This window comes from Cupressus sempervirens, chromosome 1 (assembly GCF_028749045.1).
Source record: "Cupressus sempervirens isolate cs-2001-9-10 chromosome 1, ASM2874904v1, whole genome shotgun sequence".
NCBI lineage: Eukaryota > Viridiplantae > Streptophyta > Pinopsida > Cupressales > Cupressaceae > Cupressus > Cupressus sempervirens.
Genome location: NC_143118.1, coordinates 285,097,720 through 285,113,426, shown reverse-complemented (window position 1 = coordinate 285,113,426; position 15,707 = coordinate 285,097,720). Strand labels below are relative to the sequence as shown.

Here is a 15,707-nt window from a genome sequence, read left to right as displayed (position 1 = left end):
CTTCAACAACATGAGAAATTTTAAATCAGAATTAACTAAAGTGGTAGAGGAAAAATTAATGGCAATTATGGAAAACCAATGAAAACTTAAAAGAAAATTTAGTTTGGATGTTGTCCAAATATGATCATATAGAATTTTTGAAATCGCTAGAGCACAATATTGTGCACTCTCCTTTGAATGCAGGAGTGTAATTTGAACTTGTGCAAAGTAGTGTTTCTGGTTACAAACTTATGGGTAGATTTGTGTTTGCAAAGCAAGATGTTTTTTTACTTTGATTTAACTTGGAGAAGGCTCATTCAGACCATGCTGGAACAAAGTTTGGCAACCTTGAGATCTTCTCAAGGTTTAATTGTCATCTAAAATTTAGAAAAAGGAGCAAGGGATGCTAGAGTGCATGACAGTGTTGGTTGGTCTTCATGGGGGAGATTGTTGGGATATGAAGCCCAACAGTCACATTGTATATTCAACTTCATATGACCTTTTAGTTGAAGGCTTATGCCAATCTATACATACACATATGTTGTCATGTACTGTATTGTATCAAATATTTTATTCCATGCCGGAGTGTTGGTGTAGGCAAAGTTTTTCCGAACCACGATAAATAGTTGTGTCATTGATATGGGACCAAATTTTCCACCGGGAAAGACTTGGAGCAAAAAATAGAAAGTTTGTTTTTTATGCAAGAGTTGTGCATAAAGGAAGTTTCTAAATAAGTTGTAAATACATTGAATGTAGATGCTTTAGAAATTGTTTCCTTTTGTACGTAAACTCTATAATTATTGTGAGTTGCTAAAGAGGTGTAAGAGAGATATGAGAAATCTTTACACAAAGGTTATGGTGTCGGATTTTCTCTAGGATGAAGTAAGATGAAAATCTCCATATAAAGGCTAAAAATGTATTGTAACTTCTTGTTGAATAATAAATTAGCTCGATGTTTTGGAGGGTGGGGTTTTTACCTTGAAAGGTTTTTCCCACGCATATCATAGAATATTAAATCTGTATGTCATAGTGCTATCAAAATTTTTAGACCGATAAACTGTAATTACTTTCCTTTAAGGTTTTAATTGTGAGAAATCAACTATGTTTGTTTCCTCTTTTATGGCATAGTAGTATGTACTTGTATTTGCTTTTTATAAACTATTCAAGAAATCATTGGATACATTTTGTACATACTAATCTTAGACAACTTTCTGGAATGTTCTCATTTCCCTTCATAATTATTCCATCACGATTTAAACATTTAAATAATAGATACATTCCACATAGTCACCAATCATACTAAACTAATTGAACAACTATAATTTAATAACCACATAAAATTTAACTTAAATAAAAATAAAACTAAATAATATAATACACTATAAAAATAATAACAACAAAAACACATTATAAAAATAAAATAAAAAACCCTATACATTGATAGACAACTTTAAGAAAAAAACTACTCATAATTTGATTCGTCAATGAAGCTAGTTGTACAAGCACTCAAGAAAAAGAATCATATTCCACTGTGCGAACTGCGATCGGCGTCCTCACATGGTGTACCCCATCACTCCAAACAATTGCTCCGAATGAGTATCTCCCGTCTAGATTTAGGCCTGTTTTAAAAATGACCCTGAATGACATCTTTGAACCTGTGGTATTGAATGACAAAACCTTAGGCTTTACCCTCACTTCAACCCCTGGTGGCGAATGTACATGAACTTTGTAGAGGGACAATTCTGGGCCTACATTTGTAACGGTCCTCCAAAGTGTCAGTTTACCCCTTAAATTGGGTATTGAGATTGTTGGTAGGTTTAGATCTCTGGAACTTCTACTGCAAATAGTGGATTTGGATTTCCCTGTTATCAGATGAATGGCCGACGTGTTATATCCAAGGCTGCATAAGAACGGTATGTAGTTATCTGATTTCATATCATATACAAGGCCTGGATCAGCTGCTTTGTTGGGATTGACATGGCCTCCGCCGTAGTCAAAAGGGTCTGCAGCTTTTTGAGGTGCTCCTTCTGCTTCTATTTTCAGCGCAAACTCATCTGTCACAGAAGCTACATCACGAAAGGGTTCCACTGATTGTCATTTTAAGTTTTTAAGAGAAACAGGTTTTAACCAAGAAACATGGTTACAATAATTATATGGATTAGAAGTTAAAAGAGAAAATTTCCTTATATTCAACTATGATCAAGCAACGAAAACTCAAATCTCTAAGTTCCTACAAATAAAAAGGCGCATCATATTCAAATTTATTTTAGTTTAAGATTTGTGAAGACAAAGAAACGTTTTCAGATTAATCAAATGGCATAAAATATGGAATATAGAATGGTAAAACAGAATGATGTTTAAAACTAATCCTTCGGAAGAACTTGCAAGTTTGTGTTGATAAATGTAGAGCAAAGGGGCAAAATGTCTTATGGCTTAGGGTTTTGTGTAGTATTTAATGAATGAGAGATTTTAATGTCTTATTAAGGTCGAAGTAGTTTATGAGATTCAAGAATAGCACACACCCAGAGCAGAATACGGAAGTTAAATAATTTAAATATGCTGTCACAGTGAATTTTGATTAAAAAAATGTTAATCAAATTTAAGGAGGGGAGTACAAGTGCGTGCATTGCAAGAGGAAAAAGCAACATGAAGACACGGCCGGATTTGAAAGCATGGGAAATGTACACTGTAAACTGGATAGCTCAATCTCCCTCTTTCTGTATTGATTTTTTAAAGAGACAAAATTCTGTTTCATAATTTTCAGTCAAACGATCTATAAAATATTCAGTCTTATACAAAAGTAACCCATTTTATTTCTCTTCGTTGGTATATAGTTGGGTTTTCCCGTCCTTGTTGCCCATTTGGGATTGTAAGACTGAATATTTTTTCATGGCTGCTTAGGTTGGTTGCATATTCAGTTGATTCATCCCCCAGGTCCTACAGCACTTTGGTGGCAGAACAAGACTGTAGCTCTAGGAGATGGAAGAGAGAAGGAAAAGTTTTGTAAGAAGAGGCCGGATTGTATCCTCTATTAAGAGAACAGTGGACAGAGTTTATAGTGTTCCTCTCCATCTTGTACGGTTAGGTAGAGAACTAGTAGTGAAGAAAGATGGCTAACAAGGGTTTTGATTTTCTTAGGGTTAGAGGAGGCATAAGAGAGCCAGGGAGATTCGAATAGAGAGTTGTTTGGAGATCAGAGGTTTTGGAGGCTCGACTTTCATGTGACTAGTCTTAGATTCTAAATATGAAGCAGTGGTACAAAGAGCTCCAATTAGGGCTCAATTATGGAAAAAATAATTCCAGCCATGACAATGCAAGTTCAAAAAACTAAGCCATATGGATTGAATTTTACAGGGGTCTCAAACTTGATCTCTTGTGGATACAGGGAAAAAGTTTGAGAGGTATGTTAATATGGAAATTGATAAGATGATCCTGTTAGGTTCAATTGACTGAAGTAAAATGAAGTCACATTCTGCCCTTTGGCGCAATAGCATTCATAAATTTTGGAAAAGTTATGGTTACAGCCGAAGATGTAAAGCATCTTAAGGCAAAGTTCTTGCTTTTAAACGATTAACAGGAATCAGAGATATAAGTTCGAGTTCACTGAATTTTTTTGCACCTACAAGTCATAATAGAAATGCGAAAGAAGAGAAGAAAGGAGCTGCTAGATGCCTCAATAGACTGAAATTTCATCCCTTGGATGAATTAATTCTCATTAAAGTAGGTATTGTGGATGGGGAATATCAATATATTTACAAAAATAAGGAGATTTGACAGAAATGGACATATGCAAAGCATTGGGAGGAATCAAGATTGGCAAGGAGCTGAATCTACTCCACAAGCAAAATCAGCCATCTAGATAAGGAATATATCTACCAACAGGAGGAGGAATCCATTACAGAGGAAGAGCTACATCATTTGGTCGTACATTTTTCAGATGTTGTCAAGACAGTCATAGGGTTTTTGAATGCTCACATGCACAAGACGGTGGTAGGAGGAAGGAAAGCAGTACTCAATTGTACAAGTTGATGAAGAGTCAGTCGCATCTGCTAATCATACTGAAGAACTGGAGCAACAAGAAACTCTCATGGTGAAGACCATGGAACTAAAACAAACAAAGAAGAAGAATGAACCAATGCAAAAGAAGGTTCTCTTTAAAGTTGTCTGTGAATTGGGAGGTAAGTGTTGTAAAATTATTTATATGGGCATAAAATTAGACAATCTAGTGTCTGATGAGATGTTAGAAAAAGGTTACGTGCCCAAATCAATTGGGAGGTAAGTGCTATAAAATTATTGCTGGTAATTTGGAAATTAGACAATCTAGCGTCTAACAAACAATGCTATTTCATTCATGTATGGGCAAATGTTTTTTGTGATGCTACACCTATTATTGTGTGTCCTATTTTGTTGTGTAGATCTTGGCAATTTGATAAGAAGTTGTACATGATGGAAGAGCCAACAGATACATGCTTCAACAGGGCAGAGAGAAGCAAACTTTAAGTCCTTTCAAAGAATGAGAAGAAGTGGACAGCAACACCAAAATTATATTGAGCTGCTTGCAGTTAAGAGGAAAGAAGAATATTTTGTTGCCATGTTAAAACCATCTAAGTTTGAACAGTAGAGAAGGTAAGTGATATAGAGACAAAGGATACATTGAGTGGCTGGCTGTGAATGATTCAAATGTGATGAAGAGCGGAACAGGTGTGAAAATAGATCACACAGATAATGAAGAAGAGGCTCTGAAAGGTTTGAAATTGTTTTGTTCATAATCAAACAATAAGATCACAAAGGACCCTGCATAGACATGTTTACAGTGCTTGTAAGGATAAGTGAAGATAAAGAGAAGATTGTGGGTGTCAATTTGGAGTTTAGTCCAGTCCAGCGGGATGCAGGTAAGGAATGTGTTGCAGCAAAAGCAGCTGAGAAGGATGCGGATTATCAAAACTACATATCTGAGGAAAGAAAGTATAGGTGTTGTTACAGGAGCACCTCAAGTAGGGTTTAGAGGATAAGTTGTTCCACAAACAAGAGGGTGTGATAGGTTTTGTGCACAAGAAGTTGTAAGAGCGATCCACAGACAATCTGGTGATAAGACTTGCAGCAGTATTCAAAATGAGGTAAGAAGAAGCAGCCGGTCCATAATTTCAAAGATAATAATAAATAGTATATCATCAAGAGGAGAGATGGAAATGAAAACCAAAAAGTCAGAAACCAGGAAGTACTTCACATGGTTAAAATGGTAGATAGCCAAAAGAGTGGTTCCAACTTCCATCACTCGTCCTATATATTTGTGAGCACATGCAAGAGCATTCTCGGTAGACAACAATTCTCATTGCCAAAACAAATGGAAACATAAATAAATCAGTGAATAACTGATTTGACCTTGTCCTTTGATCTTGTCCTTTAATCTTTCTCAGATGGTTATCTTGATCCATGATGCTAGGAGTGTTCTTCATACCATGATTCTAGAAGTGTCATTCATTTTACACATGCTACTGGCATGCATAATGGGGAATGGACAGAGAAAGGTCAAATGTTTGGGAAAAAGAAGAGGACAACCTTCAACTGTTAATCAAGTTTCCCATCATTTTAGTGGGAGACAGCACCAACAGTTAATGATATGAGCAGCTACAGCTTTTGTGAATACAAAGAAAGCAGACAGAAGATGCTGATGATTTCTGAAATGAACGTTGTTTTTGAAATTAGGATTAAAGAAATGCCAATCATATTCAGGGAGGGGGGACAAGGGACTGTGTCGGAAAAGGAAGCAACAACGTAAAGACAGAAGATAGGATTTGAAATAATGGGGAATCTGCCTTGAAAACAAGAGAGTTCAAACTCCCTCTTTTGTATTGATTTTTATAGTATTCTAAAGTTTGAGTTTAATAATTTTTAGTCAAAAGATCTATAGAGCAGATATTCAGTCTTCTTCAAAGCTACCGCATTTTATTTTTTTGTTTGATTGTAATAAAGCATATTGATATTGGTATATTTCTCAGTCAGAGAAAATGAATTTTTGAGTGTTGTAAAGATCTGGCATTATTGTTTGTAGCGTGTGCATTAAGTTTATAATGCTTTTAAACTAATGCAACTCCCAGAAATGAACTAAAACTGTTTTTATCACAAGACTTTGAACAAATGTGTAAGTAATTGAGTTATAAGATTGAAGGTTTATTCAAGGTCGCCTGGGTTGGTTGCCTGTTCAGTTGAGAAACCACCTCAGGTCTTACATCATATAACCTACCCTGCATAACATTTCTTGAGTGTGTTTCCAATTTTAATATACTTCACAAACATAAGTGACAAGTTCGAATAATTATTGGTCTAAATTATAATACATTCTCAAATTTATACTATCTTTCCTCAAACTTGAGCATCTCATATCACTCTAGTTTGTTGAATTTCGAGCCATGAGTTTAATATTACCAACAAAGTAGAAGTAATGATTATAAAAGGTAGAACCTCTTACCCGTTGTTACCAATGCTGACCTAATTGCAGCAGGACTCCACCTTGGGTGCAAGGCTTTGAGAAGAGTGACTATACCCGATACATGGGGGCAAGACATAGATGTTCCGGACTCAATATTGAAGTTAACACTGCGCCTGTCAAGTGGCATATCAGATGGCGGAGAAACCGGAGGCCATGCTGCCAAGATATTGACACCAGGTGCAGCAATGTCTGGCTGCAAACACATAATACAATGCACATTAAAGTAGTGTAGCGTATTAAAGAATTGAAAGATATGCACATTCTTTTGGGATATTTGAACCCCAAAATTTTCATCAGGGAGCATTAGTATCCAAAAGAATAGCCTTATTAAAGAATTGAAAAATATGTACATTTTATTGGGATATTTGAACCCTGAAATTTCCATCAGGAGCTTTAGTATCCAATAGAAGATCCTTGGAAGACTGGCGCTCGAAAAGAAGGCCAGGGCTAATTTTTGCACTTAAAAGGACTCATAATGTTGAATACAAATTTACAATCATCAGTGTAACATTCATAAATTGCATTTTCTATTAAATGTGATGTTTGAATCTGTCAGGTGTTGTAAACTTGGCTTAGAAGATATGCAGAAGGGTTTCTCTTCCAAGTAAACATCAAGATTTTGCATTACAGAAAATCCATATAAGGAAGCAAAAAATACAACCTGCCTGTAAGCACCTTACAATGAGATCCGAACATAAATTTGCTACCAATAGAAACTGAAGGACAAAATTGTGAACTTAACAACAATTAAGTTGTGATGTGAATATCAGGATTTAACTATGTGATTTTGAGTCAAACTCGATGACCCATGTTTCATGAGTAGTGATTCAACATGAATCCATCTCTCATGAGAATAAATGGAACACTTAGCACTCATTGGATCTAGGTGATGCTCACAGGGGTGAAGCACCGGGACTTCCCGGGAGGTCACCCATCCCAGTACTACTCCAGCCTGAGCGCGCTTAACTACGGAGTTTCCTCCACAGTTAAACCCAAAGCTTGCAACCCCATTTGCAAAACCTTCACCAAGTGTTGTGCCTTATGAACCATTCATTAGAAAGCCCCTTAAGCTCATCAATTGATAAGTAGGAGATGATTTCCACAGCTAGTCAAATTGTGATGTGAATATCAGGATTTAACTGTGTGATTTTGAGTCAAACTTGATGACCCATGTTTCATGAGTAGTGATTCAACATGAATCCATCTCTCATGAGAATAAATGGAACACTTAGCACTCATTGGATCTAGGTGATGCTCACAGGGGTGAAGCACCGGGACTTCCCGGGAGGTCACCCATCCCAGTACTACTCCAGCCTGAGCGCGCTTAACTACGGAGTTTCCTCCACAGTTAAACCCAAAGCTTGCAACCCCATTTGCAAAACCTTCACCAAGTGTTGTGCCTTATGAACCATTCATTAGAAAGCCCCTTAAGCTCATCAATTGATAAGTAGGAGATGATTTCCACAGCTAGTCAAATTGTGATGTGAATATCAAGATTTAACTGTGTGATTTTGAGTCAAACTCGATGACCCATGTTTCATGAGTAGTGATTCAACATGAATCCATCTCTCATGAGATCTTATATATGTGGTTAAAGTTTTAGATAAGACTGTCGACCAGAAAATATATAAAAATTTATAATGCAGAAGAAACTTCCACCACACGCAATAAGGTTCCAGTTGAGCTGTGGTATTACCCAAATTACTTGTGAAATTTCAAATTTGAATACAAGAGAAGAGGCCTGGTTCAAGTTCTAGGCAATGCATCTGAGGCGAAGGATAATCTAAATGCACTGCAGACATTTCCAGACCCGGCTTCTATGCTGAAAGGACATCCATGAGAGGTGTGTTTCAAGAAGCCTGCTTATGAAAGTCAAACATATGCAATTGAAAGCAAGTGTAAATGGCATACCATAAAACACAGATGAGCAACAAATATAATAATTTTTTTACATGATTATTCAATTCAATAACAAAGCAGGGGAATACGTTCATCACAGCTTTTGTCAATATGAAGATTTCCGTTGCTTTTTGGTTACAATGTTGTTTTATAATGACCCCAAGATTGCAAATAATTATTTCACTCAAATTGTACGGCACTTTTATAATTATATTTAACAAGAAGAGCAATATGTGTACTAAAGAATCTCCGAGGTTAAGTTTTAGAGGCATTAAAAAATTTCTTGTTTTGCAGAATTTTTTCACTATTGAAAGGAGACATTATCATTTGATATAATGTACACCAGTCAAATTGGATCCATAGTAAATAAATCATATTGCAAAAGGGTAGGAAGATTGCAATTGGTTACCTTTAATATTGTTGGAGACAAAGAGCTGGGTCCTCTAGAGGAGAAAAATGCAATTTGTGGAGCAAGTGTCTTCTTGATAGCTGTCTCTGTAGCGGCCAGTCTCAAATGAGGAGATCTGCAGAGTATCAATATCAGGGCATTTTTAGTCAAAGTGTTTTTAAAAAAATCTTGCAGTTGCAAATGCAGGGTGATAGCTACCTTGTTTCCTTTGTAGAAATTACCAATTGATTACCTTGATGTCTGTATGTAGGAAAGAATACTAGTGCCCACTTCAAAATCCACTTGTACACATGGAATAATAGGGGAAGAAACTATAGTCTTGGTTCTGATCTGAGCATAGATCACTCCAATTCCTTGGGCATTGTAGACACTAAGTGCTGCAGCACTGCTTGGCTTTTGTGTTCTAGTTTGGAAGCACAGAACAAATTTACCTTTTGCTAAAGTAGCATTAAGAGAGTCTGTTTCACAAGTCCTGCAGATTTATTACTTCCTGTGAGAACCATTACTTTATTCAAGGTGAAAGTTAGCAATAAATGTTAGAAGTCATACCTAGCTTGTGAGGCAGCAGCATCCCTAGAAGCAATGTCTTCTGCATAAACAAGGCTATACGACTTCCCCAAATGCTTTTTGGTATACAATGCTTGACCCTGTAGGACAAAATATGCCTTACAGTAATGCCATCAAACTTTAACTTACTAAATCAGTAGAGAAAGAAAACTGTTTTAAAATTAAAATTGTGTACAAGTTTTTTGTATCAATCTTTCAGATCAGATTTCATGATTCATCATCAGGATATTATGAATCACAGAGTGGGGTACAAAAATTGTGTACACAATTTAATCCAGAGACAGCTTTCTCTATACAATCTGGATTGTAGAAATCTCTTATTATTGATACTAAGTACGAATGATCCAACTATATTAAACATCTTACACAATTTGCTAAATAGAGAAGTATGGGTGTTTAACCTTGAAGGTTCGATTGTTTCCAAGAGTCAATGCAGTAGGGAAACTTCTGTCAATTGTGCTTGCTGCTACTGTGAGTAACCAGGGAGCTGTATTTGTAACTGTATCCGAGTAAGGTCCAGAGTTTCCAGCTGAACAAACTACAACAATTCCTTTTTCCAGAGCATGAAATGACCCAATAGCAATTGCATCATCAAAATAAGCATCCAGTGGAGGTGGTGATCCAAGAGACACAGAGAGCACATCCACACCATCATGAATTGCATCATCAAATGCAGCAAGTATGTCGGCTGAACTGCAATCACCAGTTGCCCAGCACACTTTGTATGTTGCAATGTGAGCTGCTGGGGCACCCCCCCTCGCAGATCCTGGAGCTAGCCCGAAAAAGCTCACTTTATCTACCAAATTACCCGCTGCTGTTGAAGAAGTATGAGTTCCATGACCTGATGCATCACGAGGTGACAAAAACTCTTTTACACTGCTCCTATTTAGTGGCCCAAATTCAGCTTCATATGCTTTAATATACCAGCGTGCACCGATGATCTTCCTGAACCATAAGCTCTAGTCAATAATGGATGTGTTAGGACAGAATTTGACTACTTAAAAGAAGAGATGAATAAAACTGTTTAAGGATAAATCCATAGGTCTGGGTGAAATTCACGAAGTATGAATTTGTGAAGCTTGGCCCACATAACATCTAGGCCTAAAACAAAATTATAGTATTTTTACAAATATTTGAAGCTAACCCTGGCAATAATCTGAAAAATTACAAGATCCACTGAATAAACTTCACCCACTATACATTGGACTTTCTGAATAATGAGATGCCTGAGATATACAGCAGACCTGTTGCAATGTGATGTATTAAACAACTCTCCTTCCTGACATATTCCCTTCCAACGGGATGGTTTTGGCGCCATGTAACTGTCATCAAAACTTTGAGATTCTGGCCATATCCCTGCAACATCAATGATCTTATGCTCAAGAGTCGAGACATCTTCATGAAACTTACCTTTGTATGACCTCTTAAAGAAATACCATTCATTAATGATAGTAGATTTCAAAATACCATGCATTAATGATAGTAGATTTCCACAATTCATGACAGTGTTAATATTATGCTTTTGGAATCAGACTGTGTAAAACTATTTTTTCAATATTTCCAATCTTTATCTGATCAATCATCAGAATGCGAAAGAGTATAAAGAATAGAAAAACCATGGAGTATGATCGGAAACATTGATACAATTAAAGTTTTACACAATCTGTTTTTAGAAGCATACTAAATACCATGCAACTTAAAAGCAACATGGGTACCGAACTAAAGCAATTGAAATAGAACAGGTGAAATAGTAAAGGCACAACTAAAGGGACAGGGATTACAATCTTTCCTCTAATCTTATAAGTGTTCAAACTTAAAACAACAAATATATGCTACAGCTTGCCTGTGTCTATAACACCAACAATAGTGTCTGCTCCCATCCTGCTCTCATGAAGCAAGCCTTTGGTCGATTTAAGAGTCAGCTGAAGAAACTCCCAGCTTCGTGAGGTGTGCAAGTTTAAAATCTTACTGGGCAATACCCGGGCCACACCTGGGAGATCTGCATAATTTGTAACCTTATTACCTATTCTTTCTTCAAATGAATGACTTGTAATTAATCACACCAATGATGACGATTGCTACTTCATCCTCAAAAATGAGTGAAGAATGAAAGTTTAAACATAACCCTATTCTTCTACATTTGAACAATCACTCTGTTACAGAAAAAAGGGAGGAGAAAGAGGGCAAGAATCTGGTGCTTTTGCCAGATCGTTATTTGTCAATGAGTGACCCCCACCTGCAATGGCCTTAGCTTGACTATGCGAAAGCTTAGCTGCAAACCCAGAAAAGCCGTGCTTGAAATTGTAAACCATTGAGCTTTGTGCTGCTTCCTTGCTGAAACAGAGGTATTACCATGCATAAATAAGCAAGGATGGAACCTAAGACTACTCTTATTAAAAAAATAATGAGATCAGACAATGGTGTTCAGAATAATATTCACCTTCCAAGAACTGAGGCTAGAATCTCATGGTGCAATTGCTGATTCAGTTGTGGATTCTCATATTGCTTCTGCCCCATATAAACAATGTGAACCTGAAATCCAATGCTATTAACAACAAATTGAAGTTTTCTTGATCTACTGTAACAACATCCAACAGAAATGCAGATCAAGATCACATATATCATCCATGGCGGGCAATGCCCATGAATGATTTTTTTGAAACTTACATTATTTGCATTAACTCGCAATCTGTGCAGAAGAATTAAGGCTATCCAGAGAACATAAAACACCTTCATCTTTATGCAGATTAATAAAAGCACAACTCTTTACTTTGATCATACATATACGTGCATATATATACACGATCTAGGTTGATGTACTTCATGAACATCCTGTGACTCCAACTACTGTGAGCTGGTGTTCAGGATGCATATTTATTGTCTGGAGTACTAATTCTGCTGTTGGCTAAAGAGCAGCAAGTGATTGTTGTGCCATTATTACTTTCATTCCAAGATTCGTTTGTGCATTTGACATTTTTAGAAGCAACATAATCAATGGGCAATTATTATTGGCTTTGACGAACTTGAAGTGATTCATTGTCAAGCATTCTCGTCTTTTCAAGCTACAAATCCTTCAAGTCAAAGTACAATTTCCTAAAACACCATCAATTAAACAATAATAAACTTAACGGATGTAGGCAATACTTAAATTTCAAAAATTAAACGTTTACAGGGTGAATTGATTCAAATAATGTATAATTCTCCTATGATTATGATGCCGACTTGCAACGTTCCCGAGGCTAATGTCTGGTGCAGGTCTTGTCTAAGATACAGTCTTTCCCAATAAGAAGTGTGTGCAATTACAATTTTAAAAACATTAAATAAGAGTTAAAAATCGCGAATTTTACATTTCATTTTCTTACTTAAATGTAAACCTCAGATTGAGATTATTGAAATCATAGTTATTGAAGACTTTGATAATGTGGATTTCCAACTCCGGAATATAATTGACTAGTTTTGAAATATAAAATTCATAAAAATGGTTTTTTCTATTAGATTTGTGATTATGAAAATGATAGAGAAGATAAATTTATAGACTTGGATAAAGATAAATTTATAGAGTTAGATAAAGATTTGTTAAGTATTCAAAGAAGTTAATTATGGAAAATTATAAAATTATTATTCTCAAATAGATAAAAAGTTAACTAATTTGATAAAAAGCTACCTCGTATGATGATAATTATGAATCTTTAATTTATTTAATAAATGATTGAATGATGAAGTTACTAATATTAGAAAATAAAAAAACATAAATCTATAATTAATAAAAATTTAATCATTTTTAAGAACAATAATTTTATCTTTTTTCAATCAAAAGATTTCAAATCTTTGAAAAAATATAATTCTTTCACATCACACTTACTATATTTTCCCTAATAGAAATAACAAGATAAATTTATAGACTTTAAACAAATCACATAAAGATTTGATCAAGCATCCAAATAAGTCAATTAGTTATAGAAAATTACTATTCTAAATTCATAAAAGGATAATGATGAGTTTTCTTAATTATTTAATTAGATAAAAACTTACTAATTTAATGAAAAATTACCTTCTAAGATGATAACTACTAGTTGCATGCTTTTGTGCATGTATCAATGAGCTGATAGGAGAAGTTGATTTTTGAAGGAGTAAAATTAGTTGTACAACTTTCAAAGTAGATCACTAATTGTGCACACAAGAAATTTGAAATAAAATATATGCTCAATAAAAATATGTTATAAAAATTAATTCTATAACCCTTTATACAGTTTGCTTCCATAAATAATTATTTATCTGTTGCTACCCACTTAAGTGTAACAAGAAAAAAGTCCTAAACTCATAACTTGACACCAATTTTCCTACTCAAAAAATAGTTTTATTCCATAATATCAATGTCCTTTCAAGATAAAGATTAACACTTAATTTAAATATATATGATTTCTTAAAACTTGGTTCCTCTTTACAAGACACAATTTGGTATAGGAAAATCATTAAATAGAGGCTTGAACACAAAGGAAGGTAAACTAAATGTATGTAGATGATGCTAACCTTTTTCACTAATAAAGACTGCAATGGAGACACAAACATAATATCACCAATGGCGGTAAGCATGATCCTTGTATTGTAACAACACAAATAATAGGGTCATAAGTTGTAAATTAGTGTGAGTAAAATATCAAAAATTTCATTATATATTCTATAACACATTATAATATGAAAATTTGACTTTTATGAAATATAATAAAGAAAATTTCCTAGTTGATAATAAACATTCTTAAAAATGTATAAGAGTAAAGTACACAAACAAATGGACAACTTAAATTTAAAGAAAATAGTTATAACCAAATGCACAACTTAAATTTAAAGAAGATATACTTACTATCTTATACACTCATTCTACTAGGATTTAGTTTTTATTAAGACCTAGTAGAGCACATAAGCATTTGAATAAAATGAAAAATTAAATAACTACATAAGACATAAGACCCATTTTTAATGGTCTTATGTTGTCATACATAAGACTATGAAAAATGGGTCTATGTTACATTCTATATATTCTTCTTTTCAATATATTTTACTCACAGGCCATCACATATTATATAAATATTTAAAATAATTGTATTTGTATATTTATTATATGTAAAAATAGCTTTGTAATTTTTATAACCAAATAAAAAAAATTCAAATTTTATAATTTACATGAATTTTTATTCTTAATTCTATTTTGTTTCAAAAAAAAACTATAGATTACTTTCTTTAGATAAAACTATAAAATGAAAAATGAAATAACAACATAAGACATAAGACCCATTTTTCATAGCCTTATGTAGTCATACATAAGAGTATGAAAAATGGGTCTATGTTACATTCTATATATTATTCTTCTCAATATATTTTACTCACACGCCATCACATATTACAAAAATCAAACTATAGAATGCTAGAATTCAAGGGAAGCTAGCAGTACTATCATTTCATAAAAATTACTATGAGCAACACAAAAGAACCAGCAAGAAAATCATCACCACATGCAATGCATACCACAAAATGGTAGTGCAAGAACAAATAGACATGTTGCTACCATACTCATTAGGTAAGTGTTTAAATCATACATTGAGATTTATTTTTTTACCAAATGAATACATAAGACTTCAACATTCATGCAAGAAGTAAGAAGAATAAGACACAAAATGAAGATTAATCAAATCTACAAACAATTATGGGATCCAAATGATTCAAGATTCAAGAAATAACAAGTGCCACGTAGTGGCTAATATATGCCTAATTGTTAATTATAGTTTTCATATTTAATAAAATTTAATTAGATATTAAATAATTTAATAAAATGATTAAAATGCATTTATAAATTCATTATATTATTTTAAATAGTTATATATATATATATATATATATATATATATATATATATTTTAATATATTTTAAAGTAGCTTTTTTATTAAGCTTTAATCTTAATATAAATTAAAATATTAAAAATAATTATATAAGATACTAAAGAATGTAAGTATTTGTATATTTATTATATGTAAAAATAGCTTTGTTATAATTTACATGATTTTTTATTTCTTAATTCTATTTTAAATATTAATATTTTAAATTTAGATAAAACTATAGATTACTTTCTTTAAGTTAAATAATAGCTGATATAATTAATATTTTTAAATCTTAAACAATTTCGTTAAATAAAATAAATTTATTCTAAATTCTGAATTTAAAAATTTGTACGTTGATTAAACTTGGTAAAAGAATAGCATATAAGATATGGTTGCTAGACTAAGAATATATAAAATCATAAAATTTAAATTAAAGCAATATTAACCATAATATTTATTTGAACCAAACACCACTTATAATTAAATTAA

The 15,707-nt window shown here is 33.6% G+C and overlaps 1 protein-coding gene and 1 long non-coding RNA gene across 2 annotated transcripts; one reads left to right on the top strand and one right to left on the bottom strand.

Moving 5' to 3' along the window:
- Window positions 1-1,428: 1,428 nt before the first annotated feature.
- LOC149577211 (subtilisin-like protease SBT3.9) lies at window positions 1,429-12,241 on the bottom strand. Its single transcript, XM_089822661.1, has 11 exons — window positions 12,012-12,241; window positions 11,785-11,876; window positions 11,581-11,678; window positions 11,188-11,343; window positions 10,589-10,700; window positions 9,746-10,289; window positions 9,327-9,424; window positions 9,010-9,249; window positions 8,778-8,892; window positions 6,449-6,662; window positions 1,429-2,045 (listed from the first exon to the last, which is right to left on the bottom strand). The coding sequence occupies exons 1-11, from the start codon at window positions 12,078-12,080 to the stop codon at window positions 1,486-1,488; spliced, it is 2,298 nt and encodes a 765-aa protein (XP_089678787.1). The 5' UTR covers window positions 12,081-12,241; the 3' UTR covers window positions 1,429-1,485.
- LOC149577212 (uncharacterized) lies at window positions 3,236-6,009 on the top strand. Its single transcript, XR_016362882.1, has 2 exons — window positions 3,236-4,157; window positions 4,395-6,009. It is a non-coding gene; the product is annotated as an uncharacterized LOC149577212 (long non-coding RNA).
- Window positions 12,242-15,707: the final 3,466 nt, after the last annotated feature.

Excerpts from the sequence above, each read along its gene's own strand:
- LOC149577211 (XM_089822661.1), bottom strand. The coding sequence starts at position 12,080 with ATGAAGGTGTTTTATGTTCTCTGGATAGCCTTAATTCTTCTGCACAGA. Across the intron at positions 11,877-12,011 it reads TGCGAGTTAATGCAAATAAT|GTTCACATTGTTTATATGGG; the intron begins GTAAGTTTCAAA and ends ATTGGATTTCAG. Across the intron at positions 9,425-9,745 it reads GAAACAATCGAACCTTCAAG|GGTCAAGCATTGTATACCAA; the intron begins GTTAAACACCCA and ends TTTGTCCTACAG.